General features: G+C 42.5%; 3 protein-coding genes across 5 annotated transcripts in view; 2 read left to right on the top strand and 1 right to left on the bottom strand.

Annotated features, from left to right (window-relative positions):
• Positions 1–42: 42 nt before the first annotated feature.
• On the top strand, positions 43–6,480 carry srrt (serrate RNA effector molecule homolog (Arabidopsis)). 2 transcript variants are annotated; one of them, XM_085935271.1, is made up of 20 exons: positions 43–179; positions 589–707; positions 867–995; positions 1,069–1,212; positions 1,385–1,573; positions 2,858–3,027; positions 3,118–3,299; positions 3,419–3,526; positions 3,607–3,760; positions 3,852–4,000; positions 4,124–4,185; positions 4,331–4,409; positions 4,529–4,720; positions 4,810–4,977; positions 5,055–5,208; positions 5,304–5,497; positions 5,641–5,797; positions 5,933–6,022; positions 6,090–6,186; positions 6,268–6,480. In XM_085935271.1, the coding sequence occupies exons 2-20, from the start codon at positions 589–591 to the stop codon at positions 6,341–6,343; spliced, it is 2,613 nt and encodes an 870-aa protein (XP_085791397.1). In that variant the 5' UTR covers positions 43–179; the 3' UTR covers positions 6,344–6,480. The 2 variants fall into 2 exon arrangements, with proteins under 2 accessions (XP_085791397.1, XP_085791396.1); XM_085935270.1 differs by having other exon boundaries at positions 3,607–3,775.
• Positions 5,027–9,309, bottom strand: mogat3b (monoacylglycerol O-acyltransferase 3b). Its single transcript, XM_085935272.1, has 8 exons — positions 9,108–9,309; positions 8,722–8,819; positions 8,528–8,635; positions 7,925–7,995; positions 7,628–7,832; positions 7,375–7,549; positions 7,094–7,278; positions 5,027–7,027 (listed from the first exon to the last, which is right to left on the bottom strand). Exons 1-8 carry the CDS (start codon positions 9,200–9,202, stop codon positions 6,873–6,875), a joined length of 1,092 nt encoding a protein of 363 aa, XP_085791398.1. The 5' UTR covers positions 9,203–9,309; the 3' UTR covers positions 5,027–6,872.
• The window catches only part of nyap1 (neuronal tyrosine phosphorylated phosphoinositide-3-kinase adaptor 1), a 21,600-nt gene continuing 6,419 nt past the window's right edge, over positions 6,685–21,865 (top strand). The window contains exons 1-4 of one of the 2 annotated variants that reach the window (XM_085935268.1): positions 6,685–7,039; positions 7,185–7,562; positions 8,537–8,735; positions 19,747–19,986. In XM_085935268.1, the coding sequence (XP_085791394.1) occupies positions 19,799–19,986 (188 nt within the window). In that variant the 5' untranslated portion in view covers positions 6,685–7,039; positions 7,185–7,562; positions 8,537–8,735; positions 19,747–19,798. Of the gene's footprint in view, positions 7,040–7,184; positions 7,563–8,536; positions 8,736–19,746; positions 19,987–20,139; positions 21,175–21,865 lie in introns of those variants that run through there. The other variant, XM_085935269.1, reaches the window with a different exon arrangement.

Below are 21,865 nucleotides of genomic sequence, written 5' to 3'. Positions count from 1 at the left end.
CTATGCATATTACGCAACGGCAGTTTACACTCCAGGCGACAGGTGGCGATGATGTACTCTTTACTAAGAAATCTTTCATTTATAAATTAGAGAAGAAATTAGTCAGAGTACAACCGGGGACTTGAAGACGCCGAGGACAAACAAGCGTGCTAAATAGTAATAATAATACGCTTTTAGAGGTATACATTTTCATTTTCATCAATACTTTCACACATGGCTCCAATAATGCTATTCTCATAATGGAATATGTTTTCCCCAATTTCTTTGCCGGCTAATCTAACCTAAGAGCGCATGCTCGATATCAGCCTCGGTAATGTAATTAAAGCAGCTGTGTTGTTTGTTTTCGACCTGTTTTAAACTACACATTTATTACCTTACTCGTGGTACTACTTTATATTATTTTAAATAACTTTAAATTCTGACAGAAAATGCACTCTTTGCTAACGACAAAGGGCTGCGTTAGCATAGCATGCTAATTTAGCTGCGTCTACTGCGACGTCCGACTCAATGATGGTTTTGTCCTTGTGTCTCAATGCACACGTCGTTTAATCATTAATTTGTCTTATTTTTGCATTTCTCATAATGAAGATGGGAGACAGTGACGACGAGTACGATCGCAGAAGGAGGGACAAATTCAGACGGGAAAGAAGTGACTACGATCGTTCCAGAGAGAGGGAAGACAGACATCGAGATGAGTGGAATGACAGGTAAATCAAATATGTTTAGACTCACGCAACATAGTGATATGGCTGACCTAAACTAATAGTACTTATATTCATTCTCAGGTTCACGATTTTAAGTTATCAATTTACTCCTTAATATTTTCAATGTGTCATTCATCCTTTTGATTGGCTTCCATTTGCCAGAGAATGGGACAGGGGAAGGGAACGGAGAAACCGCGGAGATTATCGGGATTACGACAGAGGTCGCAGGGAGAGATTCACCCCTCCCAGACACGACATGAGTCCCCAGCAGAAACGCATGAGAAGAGACTGGTAAATTCCATTCCTCATTAGTAATTTGCACGTCATTTTCTTCATTACTTCCTCAAATATTCTAACCTGACAGGGATGACCACGGTGGAGATCCCTATCGTGGCGGCTACGACATGGGCTATGGAGGAGGGGGGCCCAGTTATGGTCCACCACAGCAGTGGGCACACCCAGACATGCACCTCATGCAGCCTCATCACGGTATTCCAATTCAAGCTAGGTGAGAGACTTGAATGGTACTGAAGGAACTTTTCAGATTTGGTTCGCACTTGTCTCATTATAAGACATCAACCTGTTTTTACAGCTATGGATTTACTTCAAAGCAGCAATAACAATAATATTGATGTTCTTTCCATTAAGCCAGTTAAAAGGATTCTCTTGTCGTTGCCCAGACTCGGGAATGTCCATGAGATGGATTTTGGTCCACCCCCACCAATCATGAAGAGTTTTAAGGAGTTCCTGGTTTCACTGGATGATTCTGTAGATGAGACCGAAGCAGTCAAGCGCTACAACGAGTACAAGCTTGACTACCGCCGGCAACAGATGCAGGACTTCTTTTTGGCTCATAAAGATGAAGAGTGGTACGGTCTGAATTCTCGTCTTCCAGTTCCCGAATTGTCAGTCTTGATAGTTGTAATTAATATCTTGCATTGGTAGAATCTCCATTAAGTCTGCTAATCGTGATCACCGTTGATAGATTTGATTTATATAGAGTAGTGTGTTGGCCTGGTCCTGCAGTGGGTGCTTTACTGTAAAGTTAATGTTGCTGATGCATGAATAATTTACATTAGTGTTACATATCCAGCGCTTTGTAATTTAATAGTATATTTCTTTTTCATTTTTAACTTGAAATGGCGTTGCACCCACGGTGTAGGAACAGTTCCACAATTGAACTTTTGACTTGTTTGAATATCAACCCAAATTCTCCAATTGGTTGCAGTTGATGCTCGAAATAGTAAATGTTGGAAAACGGTCGATCAAACATGACAAATTTCTTTCCATTATCACCGGTTAAGCATCCCATTCCAAACAAGCTTGTTCACAAAACTTGGGTTGATTTTCAAGTTGTTTTTTTTCCCCCCCCAGTTTTCCTGATAATACTGATTATACTTGTTCCACAGGCTTCATGCAAATTTGTTGTGTTTTGACCATAACCATTTTCTTCCCCTCGTCCCCACTGCCACGGCGTGTCTTTCTCAAGAAAAAGTGGAAGTCTGCAAGAATTCGACTTAGACAGCAAGGGCATGCACTGCGCACAATGCAGTTGCTCTTAGACACACAGTACCAGGGCTTTTAGACAGACAGGGCAACTAGTCTCCCGCGCTAGGAGTTTTCTTGTTTTCGGCTTTTTCCTCCACCATTTTCTTTTTCTATTTGGATCAAATTGAATCCTTAAACTCGAAACGTGTATACAGAAACACCAAATGTGGTGAAGTGGAGCCCATTCTTACAGAGGAGACCTCTCTGTATTTATTTTGTTAATAAAGTGGCAGAGCACAAGGTAACTGTAGTTTACTCAATGAACATTTCAGTGTGTGAATGTTTTTATTTGTTTTCATTTTGTGCTGTAATTTTCTTCTGTTGTGGTGAGTTGATCTCCAACTTTTTTACCTAGTTTATCAATAAGACATGATGATCAGTCTCAACATGTAAGACTTTAAACAAGGATTGTATTAATCCATCTTGTAGATTTCTAGCTACTGATTTTAATTTTGCATTTTCCAAATTTCCCGCTAATGATGATTTGCCATTGTACCATTGGGATTTGAGTATAACTTTGTGCTTTCTAATTTCTGCATCCCATACATCCCACCCTCGCCATTCCCTTCCCTGCTGCTTCGTGGACTCCAACACTCTGGACACAGGTTCAGATCCAAGTACCACCCAGACGAGGCCAGTCGACTTAGGTCGGAAGCATTGAGAGCCCTGAACAGCCGCCTGAATGTCTTTATGTTTCTGATGGAGAACGGTTGGTTTGATAACCTCTCGTTGGACATCGAACAGACGCCAGCGATCATCAAGGTCCTGGATGCGGGTGAGGATTCTGTCAAACGCCACCAGTGTTTTTGCAGGATGACAAATCTGTGTTGGGACTTTAACAATTGCCCCTCTTGCCTGCTTGCAGCTGTGATAAAGATGGAAGGAGGGACAGACCACGATCTCCGCATCTTGGAATTGCCTGCTGAGGAGGAGGAAGAAAGGGAGAAATTGGCATCTGGTGGAACCGAACCGCCCAAGGGCAACCATCACAGGAACATTGACTGTGACGGCAAACCTTCAGTGGTAAAAGACAAGAAGAATGAGAAAGTAGGTTTGATTTTAGGTTGCTGCCATTTGGATGTAAATGGGGCAAAAATAAACAAGTGGATGATTCTTGAAATGTATTTCAAAATGGGCCTAATGTTGACTGTCAAACTGTCTCAAAGGATGAGAGCAACTTGGTCTCCACCGAGAAGACGGCTACAGCGGCCGATGATGTCAAAGAGGAGGGACAAAAAGAGGCCACCAAAGAAGAAATACCTGAACCCAAGAAGGTTTGTGTCACCTTTCCCATTAAACAGAACGGACCCACATACCCTCCTCACGTCCTCTGTCACGCTTTGATTTTCCCCAGCCGAGGAGAAAACGCAAGCGCAGCGGAGACAGCGATGACGAAGCCAGCGCTTCTGAAAGCGACTCTGACTCTGAATCTGATTCAAACTCGGTTTGCTCTGAAAAGAAACAGGTGGAAGACAAGGAGGAGGAAGACAAGGAGGAGGAAGGCGGAGGTGCAAAACCCCATAGTGAGAAGCATTTTAAGATTTATACCACACGCACTCTCTTACCCAACCATCTGTGTTTTCTCGTCTAACGGTTTAGAGGAGCAACCGAAACAGAATGCTGTAGAGGAGAAGAAAGTGGAGAAAAAAGTTAAAGATGACACTCCTCGACCGCGGCCTCTCCACAAGACTTGCTCGCTCTTCATGAGGAGCATCGCCCCCACCATTTCCAAGACAGAGATAGTAGCTGTGAGTTGATCGAATGATGCTAAGCTGCACTCGTGACTCTTGACTGACTCTTCATTTCCTTTCAGCAAACTCTTCTAACCCCCCTTTTTTTTTTTTTTTTTTTTTTTTTTAATCCACCTGTAGCTGTGTCGCCGCTACCCTGGCTTCCTGCGCGTCTGCCTGGCTGACCCTCATCCAGAACGGAGGTTAGTTTCTACTTAAGCTCTCTCGTTATAAGAGCCGGAGTCAGGTTGACTCGTTTACCAGTTTGATTGTTTGCTATCCAATTATGGGTCCAAGCACAAAGCAAAAAAAAATGTTCATTTCAAACTCAGCTGAATGCTTTTGCAGGTTTTACAGACGCTGCTGGGTGACTTTTGACCGCAGCGTAAACATTAAAGAGGTCTGCTGGAATCTTCAGAACATCCGTGTAAGTAAATCGAACGCTATCCGCAATTCCAGTCGCTGTATCGTCAGGCTGCAGCGAACCAGGCCTGAGACGGAGACTCATATTGGCACATTAAGGAACTCCACTATCTCCTTTGACAGCCACGCGACTGTGAGTTGGCCCCTAGCGTGAACAGGGACCTTGCGCGGAGGGTGCGCAACGTGAACGGCATCACTCAGCACAAGCAGGTGGTTCGCAACGACATCAAAATGGCCGCCAAACTCATTCACTCCCTGGACGAGAAAGGACAACTGTGGTGCCATCCGCCACAAGAAGAAAGCCAAAGCACAGAAGTAATTGTTGTTTTTTACGATGCACGAATATTTGTCAAGAGATCCCAGATTGCCTTAGTAATTCTTTGAAATTGTCATTGTCAATTCAGAAGACTCAAAATCCCATCTTGAAGAACATCACCGATTACCTGATAGAGGAGGTGAGCGCTGAAGAGGAGGAGCTCCTGGGCTCCTCTGGAGGGATGGAGCAAGACGAGAATGTCAAGGAGGGCCATTCGACGGAGATGACTGTGGAGAAGGATGAGAAACTTGCCAAGGTGTGCTTGGAACACTAAAGGCTTGTCATTTTATTTTTCATTTTGTTGATTCCATGTAAGATTCTTTCTTTGCTCAGGTTCTGGATCGTTTGATTTTGTATCTGCGCATTGTGCATTCCATTGATTACTACAATGCCTGTGAATACCCGAGCGAGGACGAGATGCCGAACCGCTGCGGCATGATCCACGTTCGCGGGCCCGTCCCTCCCAATCGCATATCGCATGGAGAAGGTCAGCCAGTGCTCTTGTGTCACATTACGTGTTTATTTAGTCTTTTATTTAGCATGTAACCACATCAACTGCAATCTTCCGCATCTCTCAACTAGTGCAACAATGGCAGAAGGTGTTGGAGGAGAAGCTGAGCACTTTGTACAGCATAAAAGAAACCCTTTCTGAGGAAGAGGCGCTAAAGATGGGCCGCAAAGACCCCGTTGAGGAGATGGAGAAGTTTATTTCTGCCAACACGCAGGAGCTTGGAAAGGACAAGTGGCTCTGTCCGCTTAGCGGCAAGAAGTTTAAGGTAACGTTTTGTGTTCTGCTCGCAAGTGTTTTCTCTAGATGAACATGGACGTTGGCTACATTAAGAAGAATAAAACAAAACATACTCAGCTTTCTGAGTAACCACATTCAGTGCATACAGTAATTCCAGTTCTCGTTCATCAGGGTCCAGAGTTTGTGAGAAAACATATCCTGAACAAACATGGGGACAAAATTGAAGAGGTGAAAAAAGAAGTCGCATTTTTCAACAATTTTCTGATGGATGCCAAGAGGCCGTCTCTGCCGGAGATGAAACTTCCTCCTCTTCCAGCTCCTGGCCAAGGTGGGCTGTCAGCAGTTGACTGATCACTTCCGATTCCAATATTGCTCATAAAGGGGGACTGAACGAAAGGATCGTCTGACAACCTTCCAACATTATGAGATCTTTTATTTTTCCTCATTGTCTTTTTTACTACAGGATTGCTTTCTCCATTGCCATTTTCTCCTCAAGGACCCCAGGGTCCAATGGGCTTTGCGCAGCCCCGCCCCCCGCTCATGGGTTACGGTGGTATGTTTTTGAATGGCGTGACTAGTAATTTGTGGATAGTGATGCCTAATTCCATCCCTAATTGCAGGCGCACCCCCTTACCCCCCCAACCATTTTGGAGGGGGGCGGGGCAACTACGACAATTTCCGTGGACAAGGCGGGTATCTCGGGAAACCACGCAACAGGTAAAACCGACACTGTCAAGTCTTTGATCCCATGGATTCTTCATTTTGGGTCTTTTTTTTGCCCTTGCCTATTGTTTTCAGAATGTCACGGGGCGATCCACGAAACATCATTGAATATAGGGACCTGGATGCACCAGATGATATGGACTTCTTTTAGAAGGTTTCCTTGGTCCTTGTTAGTGCTTGCCCACACATACTGTAGAGTTTTGGTTAACGTTTCATCTTGTAATGATTGGGCAAGTATAAAGAACCTCTGATGTACACTTGTTACTCAATAAAGCTCATCTCCTAACATTTGTCTGCATTCAAGGACTCAAGCTGGGCACAACAAAGATCAACACTGAATCATTAGATTTTTGAGTGAGTCAAAACATGATTTGTTGCACATTTGTTGTATTGTGACGCTTTTTTTAAATGGTTGGCAAACCCTCTAACCTTGCTTACAAATGCTGTTGTGTTGATTCAAGTGTGTCCTCTAGTGGGTAAAATATGAACTACAGATGGGAACAACTAATTGTGAACAGTGTTTAAACCCAGCAACAGTTGATGTAAAGTGGTCATTGGGTCAAAAGTCACGTTTGACCTATGTTGTAAAAAAAAAAACGTCACGGAGTTAAATTATACATTTACATTTTCTTCATGTTGTGGTCACTTTGTCTTTTGAAGCAGGTCATGAAGTGAAACCTTTAAATTATACAAAGCTTGTGACTCTCTGATAGTCCACAGCTGACCTTGTGTTCATGGAATAAATTTGACAGGCCGTCCACGTAGAGTTTATGATAGTGATCGACCTCCTCCTCGGTTGGCGTGATGCGCTGGGGCACATGGATGGGACTTCCCACTGCAAACGACGGTAAGGGTTAAAATGAACTTAGTGCAGTTGCACTTTTGGGAAATTAACACTCACCCACTGTAGTGATGGGAGTCTTGGAGGGCATTACTGCCCAGCGCTCACCGATGAACAAACAAGGAGCGAAACCCATGATCTTTTTGAACAGGTCCTGTAACCTTCGACCCCATGAGCCCTCTTGGAACGTAACCTGCTGGTAGAGCTCTGTTTCCCCGAAGGAGTAAACGGGCACCAAGTCAGCCCTAAGGAATGTAAGCGTATGTTATTGACATCCAAAAAAAAAAAAAAAAAAGATACAGGTGAGTACCAGCATGATGGTGTTTTTTTTTCCCCCTCACCCATACTCAAGCGCAAGCCTGACAAATCCTTTCCTCTGCTTTACAAGAACTGTTTGCACTCCAGGATGGGAGGCCAGGGACTCAGCAGCGCCCCCTATCACAATCACCACAGCATTTCCTGTGCCATTCTTGGACAGAAGGTAGCCAAGGCTTGGCTTGCTGACTGGACACAGGCCTGTTCAAACAAAGTAAGACTATAAGCGTCATTCAATTTTATTTATAGAGTGACACAATCAATCGTGATATTAAGTACCCGCCGCCATAATGTAGTCTCTCAAGAGAGGGATCCGGAAGAGTCCGGCCAATATGGCCATGGAGACATACATTCCAGGAAAAGCATCGGCGAAGCCGCAGCATTCTATGTTGAAGCAGCCAAAGGCTCCCATGCTCATGACACCATGCGGATGACAGCCAAGGATGTAATTTTTGTTTGGATTCAGCTCAGCCGTCTTCACTAGCTAAACAAGACAATAAACCCAGGTGGCCATTTTAAACTCAAACATTGTGTGTTGAATGTGCACCAAAAAAAAAATACAAAGAGAAGTTTCACCTTGATTGGAAAATAGTTTCTGTAGTGTTCCCAAACCTTCCACCTCCTCACAGATGGGTTTCGTCTGCCTCCTGATAGACAATGTTTTATTATACGTGTTCTACTTGAACTAGTTGCATACTTAAAATCACAAATCGGGAATTCCTTCTGAATGCCGAGAGATGCCCGTTTCCGGGAGAGGGGAAAACAAAAATAGGCTTGTAATAAGAATACAGTTGATCCCAAGATACCATGCAAATGAATTGCTCTTTTGAAAAATGCTATAAATCCACGAGTCAGTGAATTTATAAGAACTACAAATCTTAATGATTTATCCTGTTAACAACTCGGTAACTTGGTCTGAATTTTGATGAATCTCTCCCCTTTCATCTATAACCACTTCAATACACAAGGCAGATGTAGGGACAATATATATATATATTTATTTTTTTTAAAGGGGGGGGGCTATAATATCATTGATGTCTTTTCTTTGCAGATATATCAGAATCACAAATTGTACATGGCAAAATCTGACTTAAAAAGGCTTAATATCGTTTATGTGAAGTACGTTAATATTTTATTCAGGCTAATATGCTATAGATACAATCTAACTCAGTCCTTTACCTTTCTCAGGCGTCTGCCAGTCAATCACGAGCCATATGAAGTACAGAGTGGGAAAGAGCCACAATGATGTAAACATCAGAGCCACCATCAAGATGATGGAAGAAACCCCTGAAGACAGGATGTGAACTCAAGTTAACCAGCAATGCAAGAATGCATCAACAAAAAACAAAAATGTGTCGACGAGGGAAACATACCTAAGAAGAGAAAGGTCAGTATCCATTGCAGAACACTCAAGTCCTCTATAAAGTCCTTAGTTTGAGATTTTGGCGTCGACATGGCGGCAACCTGTGGGCTGTTAGCGTCTCTTTCAAGTTAAAATCTTTTTTACAAAACATCTGAATATAACAAACGCTAAGTGCATTCAAAACGTAAAATGTTATTGTAGTGAATCAAAGTTGGATGAATGGCTTTCATTTCATAAAAGAGCACGCTACGTAGTAACACTTGTGTGTGACTCAAAAGAATTTGCTATACATTAAATAGAAAAGAAGCTTAGGACATATTAAGTCATAAATCAATCGAACTTACAATCGTAAATCAACAAAGCACATGAATGGAAATGACTGTCGTGAATCTTTACCTGGTCACTGCTTTTGTCGTCTTTTTGAAAGGATGTACATGGGAGCAAAGCGACAAAATTGCATCAAGCGGCTTTGCACTTTGACCCGATTGCATGAAAACTCCTGATAAACAAATCCACTCCTCCTGGTGTTTTGTCACACAAGCAATCGGCGCATGAGATAAAGTTTCCTAATCGTACTTTGATGTTGTTCTCCACCTCAGTCATGTCGACATTTCATGATTTGTCATTTTGCTCCCCCGGTCACTAAATTCCACACTTGGTAGTTATCTTTCAACTTCAAAGTGGTTTAGACAAAAAGGTTACAAAATACTCTTGATGCCTTCCCACTTATAAATATGACCAGTGGAGGAAGCAATGTTGAGGGCGGGCTCGGTTGAAATAAAATTGTAAGTAAAAATGCCATCTAAACGGTAAAAGTCTGACCCATTAGGGAACAAGCAAGCGGCCTCACCTCATTGAAATGCAGTCATTATCGAGTTATTAATCCCGTCGATGCTTTTGTCGCCGTCTAAACGCCTGTGTGGGCGCACGGTAGGCGTGAAGGAGCTTTTAACGTCACATCTCTCAGGAGCCTTGGGTGGATTTGCCATCTGCCAGCAAAATAATGGACGTTTTCAGCCATCATCGCTTTTCCTGAGCTTTGCGTGGTATTTATTATTATTATTATTTTTTTTGCTTTGTTTTGCTAGCCTGAAGTGAAACACAAAATAATTGAACAACCAGGATGGATGTGTTGCAGCGGCTTGCAGGAAGTAACTTTTATCTTCAGTGTAGTTCATTTACAGGAGCATAAGTGTAGTTTTGAATTTTGTATTTCTAATTTATGGCCTGTATGTTTATTGGGCTCACGCTTTACTTTGATGCAGTTATGGACTTTGAGCTTAGCGTAGAAAGTCCAAAGATCTTTGTGAGACACAATAAATTACTAGTGTTCAGCCATTACATTAGGTACACCTTCACAAATGGCACTTTGCAAAAGCGCTTCATGTTAATACCTAAAAAATGTTGCAAAACTAGTTTCATAGAATTCTTTCATCGGATCTCAATAGATTGTGCAACGGTACCTAATTTTGTGACTTTTTTAGTGCATTTCTCGTAAACTTAAAGTGGGGGCGTGTTCTCCCCTTACACCACCCTCCACATTTCTCTATTTTTTTGTAATACAGACGTAACACTTACCTCACACACCTCCAAATTGATCTTTTGGTTTCACTTTACAGAAACACTGTGATAGTAATCGCAATACGATACTTCAATGCTGTTTGTTGTGTCAGACTAAAGGACAATCCATAAATCAGCATGCAATTGACTGAATGTTTTTCGACTTAATAGCTGAGTGATGGCTGCTATAAGCACGTTACAACTGGCGAGTAAGCTCTCATGAAGCACGATGATGATGTAAATATATGGAGCACAGCGAAGGTGCCCGACGTGAGAACAGTAGCAAACACGCCAAAAAAAAAAATGTTTTGACGTCTTTAATTTGTCCTCTCTCCAGCCCTACTCATCCTCCTCCCTTTTCCTGCACATTTTCGCCCAAAACACTGAAGGACGCGTGTTTTTTTTTATACCACAGGACCCCCCCTCCCCACCGCCCCCCCAACGTCGCATTGAATTGCACGATGCTTCCCAATCAGGAGGCTGCGCCGAGCCGCGCTGTTTATCCTAAAAAAATGGAAGAGCTCCCACGTCAAGAGAGAGGCGTCAATCGGGAGATACACTTTTAAAAAGGCGATTTTTAAATCCAGCCTCGGTTGACACATCTTGGGAGGGTTTTTTTTTTTTCACGCCCTCTCGACGGTGCCTTAGCAGGACAGCTGTGTCATCAACAACCGGCGTGGTTTTGTTGTTGTCTCATCCGGCAGCCGCTTGGCTTTGGGGCAGTCAGCTTCTGTGCCAGCCATCGGCTTTAACACCAAGGTAGGTTCCTCACCTTCAATGATGGCATCTTATTTGTGCCATAAATCACTCGCTTGCGTGATGTCGTCGTCAAAAATGCGCTCGATTCAGCGGCGGGAAATGAGATGCGCACACGCAGCCTCGCGTGGTTGCTGCGGCGGACGCGTCGCAACACCGACTGGGGCCTGATGTGTGCTTTTTGAACCATTATCCCGTTTTAAGCTTATTTTAGCACAAACATCAGCTTGACAGTGAGCTAGTCCGAGTGCTATTCAACCTTGAAGCCCGCCTCACTGAATATCAGGCCTTTATTATGATAGTCTTCACTAGATTTTTTTTTTTTTTTAAACACATGAAGCATGTGTAGCCCTAGCGGCGCGCACTTTAAAGAAGCGAAGTCGTGACAACCCCCCTTATGAATATTTCACCCCCAAAACAAGCTCCCTCCGTCAGCTGAGCGGTGATGCCCGAGCGTGCGCGAATCAAACACCAAGCAGCCTATGTGCGCGCGTGAGCGACAGCGTGCACGCGCTTGGCTCATTCCGCAAGGCCCGCGACGGCAAACATCTGCATGTTTACGCATGATATAAGCATGTCAGGATGCTATTTTATGTATGAGGGCAGATAATCACTTTGATTGTAATAAGGCTATAGAGCTGTATGCTTGCGAGTGCGTGTGTGCGCGTGCGCGTAGGCAGGTGAGGGGATGTTTTGCGCGTGTACGTTTGGAGGCACACCAAATGATTGATAAGCAGGAATCTACTGTTGCAGCAGGCTTATTTATTTTTTATATTTGTGAAAATGATATACAGCATTGTAGTGTGCTTTTGGGTTGCACGTGAGTGTCAGCAGCACTGTTGCCCCCCCCCCCCCCCCCCCCCCCCCACACACACACACACACGGGTGTGACAGTTGACCAGTCTTAGTATAAGTCCCTTACCTTAAAACAAATCTACTTGGTGTTGCAAAGACATCAATTACATAAAGCTGCTTTTTACCTGAGCTGCGTAGACATTTCTTTTGTTATATGCATTAGCGAATCACATTGGAGTATGACAGCAGAGGACTCTGGTGTGTTGGATCCGTCACTCTCACTTTGACCTTGAGGCTGAATTTAAACTAAGAATATAATTAGGCTCAGATCAAATGGGATGTGTTTGTGTGTACGTGCAGGTGCTGTCCGTCATGTTATTGGAAGAGAGAGGGAATGTGGGTTTTTTTTGGAGTGTGTGTGTGTGGGGGGGGGTCACTGGGGGCATGGCTGTGTTCACACATGTGTTTTTGGAGCTGTGAGGCAGAGGGCAGTCTGTCTGGTGATCCCACACTGAGTCTGTGGATGCGACAACGGAGGTGCTGTATCAAAACCTCTTGTCCTTGAGGATTTACAGTGCTGAATCCAAGTGTCTGTATTTTAAAAGACAAGCTCCAGTGGAACCTCCCAAAGCAGCATTTCCGAACTGAAGGTTGTCTGTTTGGGCTGCATAATGTAGAGATGAATGAGTTTGAAAAATAGTTGAATTAAGAGTTTTGCAGTGATTTATTTTGTATCTTTTTTTGTGTGGGATATCACAAGAATCTGGCATTTGAATGAGGGGTGTAGACTTTTTAATTGGATTTACTTTTTTTGTCAAACTTTAGCATTCTCACTCTTTGTTTAGTGTTCATCTTTATCCAATCAGTCACTTTTGTTTCTGGAATGTGTTGCTGATGTCAGTAAGTTGGTTTTGGGTCTTTTTTTTACAGCTCGTAAAATGTTTTTTGTTGTCAACTGCTATTTTTTTTCTTGATCTATGGACTCGATTGATTTTTCATCTTTTCTCAGCTTCACAATTCCTTGTTTTTGTTGTGTACATAGTACTTTGGTATCTCTTGCACCTCCAGCGATAGTAAAATTGTTGTCTTCACAGTCAAACCACAAATCCCAAATGTATTGTTTGAATATTGTTTGAATATCTATGCTCGGAACAACTGAGCTTGTTAAAAAAAAAAAAGTAGTGCAGGTTGTATCCACTCGAGAAAGAAAAGCTAAACTTTTCATCCCTTTTTAGTCATATTTTGTGTGTGCATGTAAAATGTGTGTCCTAACATGCTGGCCATTTTACATGTGAGGTAAATTACATTGTGTAAATCTAATAATGGTTTTCTTTCAGTAATCTATTGATATGCGTATTTACAGCCGAGGTATTGAGTTAATATATATATAGGCTGCATTTTCTCCTCGTAAAAGTCCCAATCTTTTTATGCAAATGAAAATCACTCTGATGATTGCGATTTGTAAACTAGAGCCCGCGTGACATGTTTACTATACTCTGAATATTACTAATGTGATATTGAATGCCGAAGAAAAACACAAAGTGACACACAAGACACATTTATAGACAGATTTCAATTTGAATCTTGCGTCTCCTTTTATAGAAATGCCAAAGTGTAATGAAGAGATTTACTCACTGGCAAAAATCCACCTATGTGAGGGGCAAATACAAAATAACAGAAAATTAAAATTTTGGGCATCTCGCTTGCACTAGTTGCCATTAGCCTATTGTGGGGAAAAGAAATCTAAATCTGTGAGTAGGACCTCTCTTTAGCCAAAATAATTACGCTTATTAAAAGAAAATGTTGGGTTTTTGTTCAGTGTAGCATATCAGTGCCAAAGATCTTGAATATTTCATTTTTGCCCAACTTTAAGTCAAACAGTAGCGCAACTTCAACTTTGCATGAACCGCAGAGTACATGCAAGCTTTAGGGCCACGCTCTCCTGTGAATTGACTAAATATGTGATAGACTTCGAAGTTTTTTGTACCCCCAAAATGAAGCCCTGAAAGCCTTTTGCAGGATTCTCCAGTGTCAGTAGATAGTGCCCAGTGGAAATGGGTTAGGGAGAAAAAGAAATAAGTGCGAGTGAGAGAAAATACTCTTGACTTCCTCTGGATTTATCTCCATGCAGCACATAAAAGTCAATTTTTTTTTTTTTTTTTTTTTATGAGCCACTGCTCACTTTCATCTTGTTTAGTGTTCTTTATATTTGGAGTGTTTTCTTTTTCTATTAATGAATTGTGAAGCTGTGCTCTTGTCGCTGTCGGAAGAGACTATCGCAAGGTTTATGACTCAAGTGTTTTAAAGACGCATTAGCTCGATGTGTGCCCTTATTTAATGCCTGATTTATTCGGAGCTATTTAGAATGTTGATGTCACTCTGTCTTTGGATTATTTCAGTTAGATTTATGGATTGGTATTATTTTTAATACTTTTCAACACAATCCAGCCTGGGTTGAAATACGTCCGGTTTCATTCTTCTTTTTTTCCCAAGTTAGCATGTTAGCTTCCTCCAAGATTAGCCGCTCACTCATATATTTTTTAGGAGGATTTTTGAGCTTGAGAATTGAGAACAGACTTGCTGAGCTAATCACACCGACACTAATCAGCACCAAAAAGTCATCTGGATTTGACTTAAAAGTTAGTCTTGTGTTAGAAGCTAGCAGTGATGATGTTGTTGTTCAGAGACGTGTTCATGTTTATTTAAGGACGTGATGATATAATGCTGACAAGTTTGTTTTTCAGAGAAGCCCCAGTTGCATCTTATAAATGTGAAAAGCTGTGATGCTCTATTCTCTATCAAGTGCCTAAATCACACTGTATACATTTTTTACAAAGATAAACATGACATATTGAAACATGTTTGTCGCTTTCCAGTGAAGTACGAGAATGTAGCCCGAATCGCAGCGTGACGCCAAACACGATGAACGGGATGAATGAAGGCGAACCAAAGCCGCCTTGCTGAGACGTTTGCAGAGATGCTCAGCTGATCGTTGGATTGCTTTGGGCTGTTGGGATTTTCTTAATTGTGGCTGAATTTTAAATGAGATTGGGGCTGGCAGGTGGTGTGAGGATATTGTCGAATCATCAGGCGAGATGCTGGAATTTAAACTGCGGCTGTCAGAATTAAAATCAGATTCCGAGCGATGTAAAATAAGAGTGAGCGAAGCAGTTTGGGAAACCCTGACGGAAGAATCGACACAAACAATATCATGAGACCCCTAAAATGTATTTTTTTTTTTTTTCTAAATCCATTGGCCTCTTTTCTTAACTCAGCCTCTCCCTGATCGCCCGCCGCCTGTCTCATGGCAAGGTCTGCCCAAGCTCAAGCTGCTTTGCCTTCTCTGTGATACGATGTGACATTTTAACAACATTTTCTCGTGCGACACAGAAAGTAAACATGGAGCGCGTGGTGCTACTTTTTTTTTTTTTTTCCACCTCCATGACGCTTTGTTAGCTGGCGGCTTCCAAGCAATAACGTGCATTTGTTTAGATGAAAACACTTCAATGAGTCATAAAGTACTGAATTGATAGAAACGTTCTCGCAGTTTACGTCAGCATCCCGACGGCCCAGGGGTAAGATCGGGAGGGGCTAATGTGAACGGTTTAGCTACGGCAGAAAAAAGCTTTTTGTCTGATTTCTTCTTTTCGCAGCCCATGAAATATTTATCGCCCTTTTAGTTTGTACAATTAGAGGGATGGAGAATCCAACTTGCTATTATAAAGTGACGCAGAAGGCCTTCGGTGTTACGCTTGTATCGCCCTCCCAATTAACAGATGGATCACGGATGATTTGATGAGCAGAAGCGCTAAAAGTAAACGTGGCGGAATTGTTTAATTAGTGTAGAGAGATTTTGACATTCATGTGACAATTGCGTAAGAAAAAAAAGACATGCATTCAATTTTTATACAACATGGTGGATTTTGAAACATTCTTTTGTAACTTTACGAGCTCAAGTGTCAACTGCATTGGGTTGTGAATGTAATGCTTTGAGCCTGACTGATACTTGAAATATATTTATATCCGAGTCTGAATGAAGGTCAAAATCAAGTGTCTGAATTTTTCATTCAACTCCAAATTCAATACCATTCATTGAGTTATGTAAAGAAATTGTTACGCAAGTAAAAAAATGACTTTGAAGGGCTTAGTTATTGGTTCGTCAGGGCAATTTTTTACAATTTCATTTATATACTGTGACCAGAAACGATTGATCATTCTGAAGCTAAACATACCGAATATAATGATATGGTTTGTGGTACTTTTTTTGCTTTTGAGTTTTTCCATCAGAGCGTTCCTCATTGCTCCAGAAGCTCCCGCTAGCCGATTGCATCAGGAAAAATCTGCCCATTCATATTTTGCAGCTGCTTTTCTTTTTATTCCAACACACCAGGCTGTCAGTTTTTTTTTTATTTTTTTTTTTATGAAGCAATGTGGGCCAGATTACTTGAAAACACTTTTCTTGAGAGGAGCCATCTCAAGACGTGCGATCTCCAGGGGACAGCCGGCGCACACATCAAGGAATATATCTTGAAAAGACGATAAAATCTTACTATCAGCGCAGTTACAGGTGTGGAAATGTTTTGCATCGGGGCAGTGAAAGTAACATGACATACAGCCATCTTTTAGTGTCACTTTTGAACATACCTCATGTACAGGTGCTGCGCCGACAGCATAGCTGAGTAGTCATTAACAATGAGGTAGTGGTTGCTATGGGTTACAGATGCTATCTCTGGATTGAAGTGTATCTCCGTTTCCCTTGCAGGTTTTTTTTTTTTATACTGAGGATGATCTAATGCAAATAAGGCAGGGGAAGTTTTCACGTCGTAATGTATGACGAGGATGTCGTCCCGCTTTGTGCATATTCAATGGCTGGGAAGGAGATGCATGGCTGACAGTGTTGCTAAGAGACCACACACAGCGACTAGTGTGAGAGGCTTGATTGCACTTCCCTCCCCCATTCTGGTAGACCAGTCGCTCTTTTTCTGTCATTTGCTTATTCCTCTTTTTATTTTTTTTATTCCCTCTCAATATTGTCTGCCGTCTGTCTAGTCATTTTGAACCTGATCTGGATTGTTTAGCCTGTATTTTACCCCAGTGGTTCCATGTTTATTGGGTTTTCCACCCCTCCCATCCCTTCCCCGCAGCTTTGCTCCCTCTTTTTGGCTGTGGGTTTTAAGCCGCTGAGTCTTCTCCCGAATGCTGCTGTCTCCTCTCTGTTGCTCTCCCTCCCACCCTCCCTTTCGGTTCAAACTCCAGACTGAGCATCGGCGTTGTGTCTGGCTTCGGCGAATTTGCCAGTGAGGTTGCGATGCTTAACAGAAATAACTGTACAGTACAGTATGAGTATATTTCCCTTTTATTTCCCTCGTAGCAAAGATTATTTTAGCAATCCATTTTTACATTTGCCGCCCTTCTAATAAATGTCTCACACCTAATTGATGCTTGCTACTCCGTTCAGTAAGTAAACGCCCCGCCATTATATGAAGACATATAGTCGTAAGCGTCTCAAGCTACATCCTCAATAAACTTCTAAAAGACAACCAATAGTTTAATCACAGTTATTGGCTAATTATTTTCCACCGCAATTGAACGTGTACATTAAATCACTTGGCGAAGGCTTGCAAAAGTAATAAACATTTGAATGCAATAAAAGCCATGAATGTTATTTCCCAGCCTCGGAGGAAGCAAGCGTTCAGTAATAAAATGGGCTCGGGGGGGGGGGAGCACAAAGGTATCGCACATCTCAGAGAAATTTCGTTTAGGATTTGCATATATATATATGCTCCCCGCCTTTGCAGTTTGCAGTGTGGTGTGGACCACCAAACCACCTCTTGCGCCGGCCCACTGGCTGAGGTGCGATGCCGGACGACACGGAGATGAGAGCGATTGCTGTCAAGCTTCACTCTAGACAAACGAATGAATGAATTGTCCTATAAACGATGTTTTACATTTCCAAATCTTCTTCCCTCGTTAATTTTATATTCAGCTGCCAGGGTTGCCAGCATCATTTCATTGGCTGTGAAAAAAACTTTTAAGCATTCACATTACTTGTCTTTTTACATCCACGCGTAATGTAAATCACAATAAAAGGCCTTACGGTGTATTATGGTGTTAATATTTTGTTTTATGAGCTTCAGAACAATGTCATGATCCAGGTCAATAATTAACATTCTGACTGGCTCCTCAACAATTGTCGAAATGTCTTTCCTTTCAATTCTTCTACTCTAGTCCTCTTCAAGGCAGCTATATCGCCCTGTGTGCATGTGCGCTTGGCAAATATTTGTGATTTGTGCGTGAGCATGTACGCGTGCACGTGTGTGTGTGATCTGATTGCTTATGTGCATGAATGAGTTGTTTGCTGAATTGCATGCAGCTCCACTTCTATGAATCATGGTGCCATCTGCCTTCTGGTTCTAATCAGAGGAATTCAAGCATATTCTGACCCTGCAGATGACCTGAAAAAAAATAACGATAAAAACTATTGCAAGGATTCATGTACAGTATAGTTCACATACTGTAATGCTTTCGTTCGGACCTCATCTTTATTTGTTTTAATTTAAGGAGATTTTCCTCCTGATTCTTTAGTTGAGCTAATTGCACACCAACTGGCCACATTTAACAACCACAATTGCAGAGCCACCCGCTCAGCCGCCGTGATCCCAGAAACTCAAATCAAAGCCCCCTTTAACAAAAGACCAAGCTTCACTTGCAGTTCCCTAACCTAATTAACATTGAGTCAGCAAGCATGGCGGCGGGGTTGTGGTCAGGGCAGGGGGATACAAGAATAGCAGACGTCGCGCTGACACGCTGCATGACACACTGGGCCTTGACAACAAGAATTACACGTCGCAACAAAACTCGGCGGGTTTCAGGGCCCGATAAACACCACAACTGCTTCATGAATCATCTTGAAGCTTCATTTTCTTATCACTGGTTTTAACGCTAAATCCTCACAATTTACTATTCCATTGTTCTCAGTCTTTGCATGTTTCCAGCGGGTTACCTTGTAGTCAGAAGCACTTTATTACGAATGACCGGCTTTTTGTAATGTTTTCTATGAAATTCTTATGAGCTTACATTGCCCAAGATAGAAATTGCTTCAAAGTCGCTCGCAAATGGATTCGTCACACAGCAGCATTTGTCATAGCAGAAAAAATGTAAAGATGATGAATAGTTTAGACTTTATTTCATGCTGCTTGCGTTCATAGTGGAGTCGCACGCAAAAAGAATCGCCACATTGTAAATGCTCAAAAGTGATTTACGAACCACTTAACTTGTCTTTTATTTCAAAAAAAAAAAAAAAAAAAAGATTGTTTTTACAGATAATACATCTCGCACAAAGTGACGGATGAGTCTGTGGCGCTCTAAAAAGCCAGGGGCAGTGAAATCCTTCAAGTTTCCATTTGTGAGGACAAAACAAACATGCATCAGCTGACAGCTGTGCTTTTCTTAGCCAGTTGCATGATGCATTCCCATACAGTGGCGTGGAAACACGAACGGGCCCTCCCGTTATCTGCCCCACAACAAGGCTGACTACTCATAGGGCGAGCGTGAGGAGGAAGCTGTGCATGCGCCACATATGACAATCCGCATTACTGTCTGCTTGGCAGACAGCCTCAGCTAGGCCATCCCAGGGCCCGCAGCCAGAGACGCGCTGCAGCTGAGTTATCATGCTTACTCAAATATTCATAACTTGGTAATGAAAGTATAAATAGTTTCCATGTGATATACAAGAGGCGGAGGTAAACAAAACGCCAGCTACGTTTCTCTTCCCGTATTGTACGGTGCTGCTACTTATGAGAACTGTCACTTGGAGTAATATTTGGATTTAATATTGGCATTTTGATTTGGTGTGTAGATTTAGCACGAGTCAAAATTCTTCCTTGACTTTTTAAATGACATCCCTTATTTTCTTTTTATTCAGGTGCGCCTTGTGACAACAACACGTGTCATCATCTCGGGCCTCCTTGTGTACCATGAGCTCTGGCTCTGCCCAGGATGTGGCAGTCGAGCATTTCCTGCGTGACATAGAAAGGCGAAGTAAGCGGCTGCACTGCGCTGTGATTGGCTGCGAGGTGGAACGACCCCGCGGCGACATGAATCTGCTGTATCGGAAGAGCCGTTTGGATTGGAGGCAGAGGGACCAAGATGGAAGCAAGAAAAGGTGAGCGAAGCGACATACAGACGCTGAATTTGTAGGATTACATCAGGGTTCGGTTCAGTGGGGGTAGGGGGGGTGGGGGGGATAAGCCTCTTTGTCAGCTTCAAAGAGTCGGATTCCCACATCTTTATTCCGAGCACAGCTGATAAAGTTATTATGGTTCGACATTAGCATAGGAGCGGTCTTTAGTTAACTCATTCACTGCCATTGACGGCTATAGACATCAATGATCCATTTTAACTGGGCTGTAGTGAATGAGTTACTTTCTATGGTCACTGGCGGAGCTAAGATTTTTTTTTTTGGGGGGGGGCAAGGATACCTCAGGGAGTCCAAAAAATACACACACTGCAAAATCATTTATGCTTCAAAAGCCACAAAACAAATATTTTTCTAGATAAATACAATTTCCGAGCTTAGGCTCCTAGTAGTTATCATATCTGCCTCACATTTCTAAAGTTCCGGGTTTGAATCTCAACTCCGGCCCCGAACCTGAGAACGCAGAGGCAGACTTGCTCCTCTATCGCACCGTGCCGCTCTCCATCTTGAGAAACAAAGGCAGTGTTTCAGAGAGGTAGTTGACCAGGATGTGATTTATTCAAATGTGTGTTGACAGGGGTATTGTTACACATGCAGGCATTAAAGAGGGCTAATTAGGTCAAAGTAAGTTCACGCACACTTTGAATCAGGTGACAGCACGGCGTCGCCGTCACACTTTGAGTCACACGTTATTGGCGACAATGCAGCTTTTGAACAGTGTGTGCGAGCTTGTGAGCGAGATGTGAGTCACGTTGCTAGCAAGTGTGTTTCTGTTCATTGTTGGGAGGCTGTGTTTATGGCACACAGACACATCGTTTAACTCGTTGACTAGTGATGTGTCGTGCTTCCTGCGGGACAGTTATGTTGGAAATGACGACGTGATGAGAGATGAAAGCCCAGATGCACAAAGCCGCAGCAGTAAAGGTGAGAGGGGGACATGACTGCCGTTGAGTTCAAATGAAGTGGTGCAGGGACATGAGGATGAAACTTGGGTGAAACATTGGCAGACTGCGGTGCCAGTGGGAGTGAAGGAATGCAGGAGGAGGCACAAATAAGACGATATGAAGAGGGCGAAGGTAGACAGTTTGAGATCTGGAACGCCTCGGGAGAGGAATCCCATTTATGCAGCGAAGACGGCTGTGAAGATAAAGAATTGTAAGTGGGTGAGTTAGGAAAGTTTTTTTTTCCCCCGTCCCTGTCGCAGGAAGACCACAGTAGTGTTTATTTTCTTTCTTTAACGATCAAGCTTTAGAAGCTGATGTTTTAGTACATCTTTAAAAAAAAATAGTAAAATGATATTTGGAGACAGGATTTGCCACGAACCACATACACCATTTTTTTAGATTTTTTAATTATTATGATTTATTATTATTAATTATTTTTTTATTTCCAATTCTGAAATTGTCATATGCGATCTTACCGCCTCAGGTATTGCCGCTTTCAATTTAGTGTCTTCATTTCACCTGACAAGGCTGAGCCTGACATCAGACCATCAATTCAGACCTAGACAATAAAAGCGTGCAAGAAATCACGACTAACCATGTTGTCACCGACATTAAAGATACAGAGCAGAAACATTATGCGCTTTCAGTCGCGCCGGTGACAGAAAATGAATCACACGTGTTCTGCTACACAGGATACAAGCCATAACTTAAGGCCATCAATTAAAGTGTCATGTGTTGTGTCAGATATGCCGCTGAGGTCTGTCACAATGAGGACGCTCGGACATTCAATGTCAGCACCCAACCTTAACCTAAAACTTTCCACTAGACGTTGACGGATTACTCTGACACTTTGTTGCGTGTTTTCATCTCCAAGAGAACATTTGCACTCAGTCATTTGTTTG

The sequence above is a fragment of the Syngnathus leptorhynchus genome, chromosome 17 (genome assembly GCF_054491065.1).
Source record: "Syngnathus leptorhynchus isolate UIUO chromosome 17, UIUO_Slep, whole genome shotgun sequence".
In the NCBI taxonomy this organism is placed as follows: Eukaryota; Metazoa; Chordata; class Actinopteri; order Syngnathiformes; family Syngnathidae; genus Syngnathus; species Syngnathus leptorhynchus.
The sequence above is the reverse complement of the archived record's forward strand: the minus strand, read 5'-3'. Positions and strand labels throughout refer to the sequence as shown.